The sequence below is a fragment of the Planococcus citri genome, chromosome 4 (assembly GCF_950023065.1).
Source record: "Planococcus citri chromosome 4, ihPlaCitr1.1, whole genome shotgun sequence".
NCBI classification, from domain to species: Eukaryota; Metazoa; Arthropoda; class Insecta; order Hemiptera; family Pseudococcidae; genus Planococcus; species Planococcus citri.
The window spans coordinates 64,800,877-64,806,107 of NC_088680.1; the positions used below are offsets into that span (position 1 = coordinate 64,800,877).

Sequence of the window (5,231 nt, forward strand, 5' to 3'; positions counted from 1 at the left end):
AAGGATTATGATTTAAAAAATATAGAATTACGATTCTAATTATTCGTCATCCGATTCAGAGACGATTTCGCAAGTAATTTCGGCGATTTCGAAGTCTTCCGGCGGAGGTTCTGTGACTGCCACTGGATCGACGGATGTTTCATTAGAAACGGTGATAATCGGCGGCTCGTCGGCGTTTTCCTTTGTGGAAGTTTCCATGGGGATGAGTTTTATGATAGGTCGACGTGTGATATCGCCATTGGCCAACCTGACTTTGGCTGCTCGTATTTCTTTATCTTCGCTGACTTCTATTTCGATTATTTCAGCAAGTTTCCAGTATCCTCTTTTAACGTTGTCGTCTGCGAGCATTACAATATCGCCTACTTGCGGAGTTATTGGTGCAGTTGAGCGTTTCTGCTTGAGTTTTGAGCTACGCTCTCTCAATGAGATGATATACTTATTTTGAATAAAATATATCCCAAAAACGATTCAAAAGTTGATCCGCTTTTTTCCACGAGTCTACGAGGGATTTTCCTGTTACTGTAGGGGCGTCAGCGTTGACTTCGAGTATGTGAGGGAAATTTCCTCTTAGGAATAGATTCGGCGTTATTATGTCTTCTTCCAAGTTTGGTCCGAAGTACGTAAGGGGACGGGAATTTAGAATTGCTTCTGTTTCAGCTATGGCGACTTGAAGTTGACGATCAGTGAGGGTTATTCGATAGTACGTAAGTTTTAAAGCTTCTTTTACAAGTGCGATTAGACGTTCGTAGGCGCCACCCATCCATGGTGCTAATTGAGGAATCCATTTCCAAACAATTTCGTTCTTGGCGAAGAAGTCTTTGAAATTTTTGTCTTTAATCGCATTTTGCCAGCTGAGTTCATAGACGGTGTTGATAAGTTTGAATTGAGGCGCGTTATCGGATATGAGTAGTTTTGGCGTACCTCTTCTGGCGAAGAATAATTTGAATGCGGATAAGATATCTTCGGATGTAAGATCGTGAAGAATTTCCATGTGTATTGCTCTTGTTACGAGACAGGTGAAAATTAGTACCCAACGTTTACATTCACCTGGAGCAAATTTTACGTAGAGAGGTCCCAGTATATCAACGCCGGAGTTTTCGAACGGTTTTGTAGGGTTTAGGCGCGATTTTGGGAGCGGAGGCGTAGGTGGTGCTCTGTACGGTTTATTTCTCAGCTTTTTGCAGTTTTTACAGTTGTTTTTTAGCGTGAAATAAACGACTCGGCGACCTGTGGGTATCCAGAATTTTCTCCGGATTTCTGCTAGTGTGTGCTGAGTACCAACGTGGTATAGCTTGTTGTGGTAGTGCATAACGATTAGTTTAGTAATTGGCCAATCAGGAAGAAGTAAAATCGGGTGTTTTTCTTCATCTGTTAGGTACGTGCAATTTTCTAGCCGTCCGCGACAACGAAGTACGTTATTCTCATCTTTCTTTAACCCAAGGTGAGAGTAGTGAGTAATTTTTTCGCCGATGGTATCTTGGAAATAAATTATCCACATTTCTTCTGCCTGTTGTCTTGTTTTGTCAGATTGAATTTTCCGGAATTTATTGGCTGCGATGAGACACTTTTCTGTAACCGAGATGAGTTTTCCATAGGTCGGATATTTTTCAAAAACCAAGTTGAAGGGAGTCGATTTTGGCGTTGTTTCTGTTCCGGTGTTTGTTAAGAGAGTCGTTGTTGTGTTTTCGGAAGTTTCTGTGGGCAGCACAGGTAAGTTTTTTCCGAGAACTGGTTGTTCTGGCCACAATTTTTCATCGTTTAGCCATGGAGGTCCGTTAAACCAATTGAAAGCTTTCATTTCATCAAGTGTACCGCCTCTGGACGCGATGTCGGCTACATTTTGTTCACCAGGTACGTATTTGATGTTTTGAACCAGTTGTTTTATATCGTTGACGCGTTTTTCGATGAAAACTGGTAACACCTGAGGAGATTTTATCCAAGCCATGGCACACTGCGAGTCAGTCCATAGAATTTTCTCGGAGATTTCACGTTCTAAAGATGTTTCAACGAAGTTGAGAATTCGAGCTCCAATTAAAACACCTAGTAATTCGAATTTAGGCGTGAATTTGGCTAATTCGTTTTCGTTTTTCGGTGGTGTCACTCTGGTTTTGGCAAATAATAAGTGCGTGTGTGACATTTCGTTATCTGTGGCGCGTATGTAGACAGCAGCGGCGTATGCGTCTTTTGACGCGTCGCTAAAGCAGTGAAGTTGTAGCGTTAGCGCTCCTTGGATATTTACGTAGCGAGGTAAGGAGTGGGTGGGAATTTTTTCGAGTTCGCTTTGAATTATGCGCCATTCGCTGGTAAGATTTTCGTTTAGTTTTTGATCCCATTCGAAGTTCAAAATCCACAGTTTTTGAATGAAAAGTTTGGCTTTCAAAATTATTGGCGAGAAAAAGCCCATTGGATCGTAGATGGCGGCTGTGAACTGAAGAACTGTTCGTTTAGTTGGATTTTCAGGTGCGTGAACGGATGGTTTTTGGATATTCAAGGTATCTGCTTTTGGCTTCCATTGTATACCGAGGAGATTGACGATTTCGGCGTTGTTACGGTCAGCTTCGGGTATAGAGTTCATGAATTCGGTTGAGTTTGAACTCCATTGACGAATATTCATGCCAATTTCAGCAAGAAGTTTTTTCATAACATTGTAGATTTCGATGGCTTCTTGCAACGAATTAGCACCATTGGCAAAGTTATCAACATACAAGCTTTTCAGAATTTTCGTGATGTGTTTATAGTGGTGAGCTTTTAATTGCATATGATGTTTTAGAGTAGCTGCGAGTAGAAAAGCTGATGCTACGATTCCGAATAGTATTCTGGTAAAGCGAAACACGATTAAATTTTCTGCAGTTGGAGGTAGATTGATGTCTTTTAACCACACGAAGCGAGTTGCGTCGCGATCCCGTATCTGTAAGCCAACCTGTAGGTATGCTTTTTCGATGTCGCTTGTTATACCAATTATTTCACACCGGATGCGTATTATTATACCTGCTGAGTTTTCTATTAGGTTTTTTCCTTTTAATAAGCAGTCATTTAGGCTTGTTTTAGATTGCTTGGTCCGGGCTGAGCCATTGTAAACAATACGTAACGTTGTGGATTTTTCAGGAGTTAGAACGGCGTGGTGGGGGAGGTAATGGGTGATTTCGCTAGATGAGTTTTTTGGAGCTACCTCGATGACACCGTTTGCTAATTGATTTTTAATTACCTCGTCGTATGTAGTTAGGAGATTACCTTGTTTCAAACTTTTATACAGAGAGTTCAGTTGCCCAATAGCGAGATCGTAGTTTTCAGGTAGGTTTGGAGGGTAAAATCTCCAAGGCAGGGCAACGTGATATCGGCCATCTTTAAATTGAATACTGTCTTGAAATTGAACGTTTTAAATTTAGTTTTGGAAATATGTAAGTTAGTACTGATACTTGTCTTGTTTTCTGTATTTTATTTTTATATTTGTATTGTCAGTAAGCGTTCTTTTTATGTTTTTGTTCAAAATCTTACACCAGTTCCCTTTTCCCGAAATTTCACAAAATGAAAAACTTGAAAAACCACTGAAAATCACACACTTTATAAGTATATATTACGTAAGGTAGAGTGGGGTAATTGCAAAGCACTTTTTGATTAGTGACACTTTGAGAGGGCGCTGTAAGAAGACTATTACACGGATGAAGCTGAAATTTGTACCACATCTTACTTCAAGGAGTTCTCTATCAATGGTAAAATTTTGGTACAATTTGGTCCATAAATCGTGGAGAAAATTTCAATTTGAAAATTTGAAAATCGACTTTTGCATTTACCCCATGTTGGGGTAATTGCAAAAGTGGGCAATATTTTTTTTATTTTTTTATTTTTTTGCATTTTCAACACACTCACTGTATTCTACGTGTCATTTGCTAACTTTTGATGTATTCGTGGTCTTGATTCGGTGAAAAATTCGATAAGTTTTCCACTACCCAAAAAAAATTTTAGAGGAGTGAAAAAATGTTGAAAAATTATTTTTTTAAAAACTCGCTAAAATGAACAAAAAATCAACTATTGGTCATTTCTGATGTTCTTTATGTAAAAAACTCGTCATAGAAATACATTTTTCATCAAATATATCAGTAGAACATCAAAAAGGAGCAATAATTTGAAAATTCAGTAAAACTGTTAATCACTTCTCTAACATGTAACTCATCATGTGACCGTGGAAGTTTATTTTTTTTGTTATTTCGAACCATTTTCAAGTTATTTGGAGCAAAAAAATATTTGTGGTAAGTGCAAAAATGAAAAAAAAATCGTTTTTGCAATTACCCCGAGTCGATTTTTTCTGGGGTAATTGCAAAAACGCAATTTACGGCCAAAATGAAAACAAAATTTCAAATTGCGATATCTTACCTTAAACTTCATTCCTTCATGACCCTAAATCGCGAAAATTCCAGATAAATCAACAGTTTTTTCTATTTCACATGCATTTTTTTAAAAAACACCTTTTACTTTACTTATGAGTGGTTTCAACATGCTTTGATAAAAGTGTTTGCTACTGAGTGACAAGTTGAACCCCGCGAGTTGTGACCAGGTGAATATGTTGGTAAAGGTCGTTGCTTCGACACCCCCTAGTTGGCACAACCAGAAAATTGATATTTGTTTGCATGAGGTCACAATTTTGCAATTACCCCGTTTTTGCAATTACCCCACTCTACCTTATATATATTTATTTCAGAATTTTTTTTTAGGATTTCATAGTTGAGAATCATGACATGTTGTATACATGTCAGCTGAATGACGAAGAATAAGATATCTTTTTTTTTTGTCACATGGAGTAGCACAAAATGATTATCCACAACTGGTGTCGATATCCACGACATGGTACTTTACCTTACGACCATTTGCAGACAAAATATCTCAACAATTCGCCATATTTAAAAACTAGCTAATTAAGGTGCACCGGGGGAAGTTGGAATTTGGGGTAAGTTAGAAAACTTGCTCTAGCGCCTAGAGGTTTATATCTGGCGAAGTGCCACTAAAGGTGACTTGAGGGTACTACCCCTACTTCATCACGGCATAAAAATTTTTGCAATTCAGTTTCATTTTAGATGTCTTTGGTTCAATTGTATTTTGTTGTTGTTTTGAACTTATTTTGAATTTGGTCTAAAATACAGACTTTCTATTTCTTAGTTTTTCGCATATAGCGGACGAACCGTGCGTCCTAGTGAAAATCTGATGAGAGTGATCTCAAAGAGAATTAAATTCTCTAC

General features: G+C 38.2%; 1 protein-coding gene across 1 annotated transcript; it reads right to left on the bottom strand.

Annotated features, from left to right (window-relative positions):
* Window positions 1-436: 436 nt before the first annotated feature.
* On the bottom strand, window positions 437-2,758 carry LOC135845230 (uncharacterized). The gene has a single exon (XM_065363694.1). It carries the CDS (start codon window positions 2,756-2,758, stop codon window positions 437-439), a length of 2,322 nt encoding a protein of 773 aa, XP_065219766.1.
* Window positions 2,759-5,231: the final 2,473 nt, after the last annotated feature.

Bases quoted from the DNA above. Each gene is read 5' to 3' on its own strand.
- LOC135845230 (XM_065363694.1), bottom strand. From the start codon at position 2,758: ATGCAATTAAAAGCTCACCACTATAAACACATCACGAAAATTCTGAAA.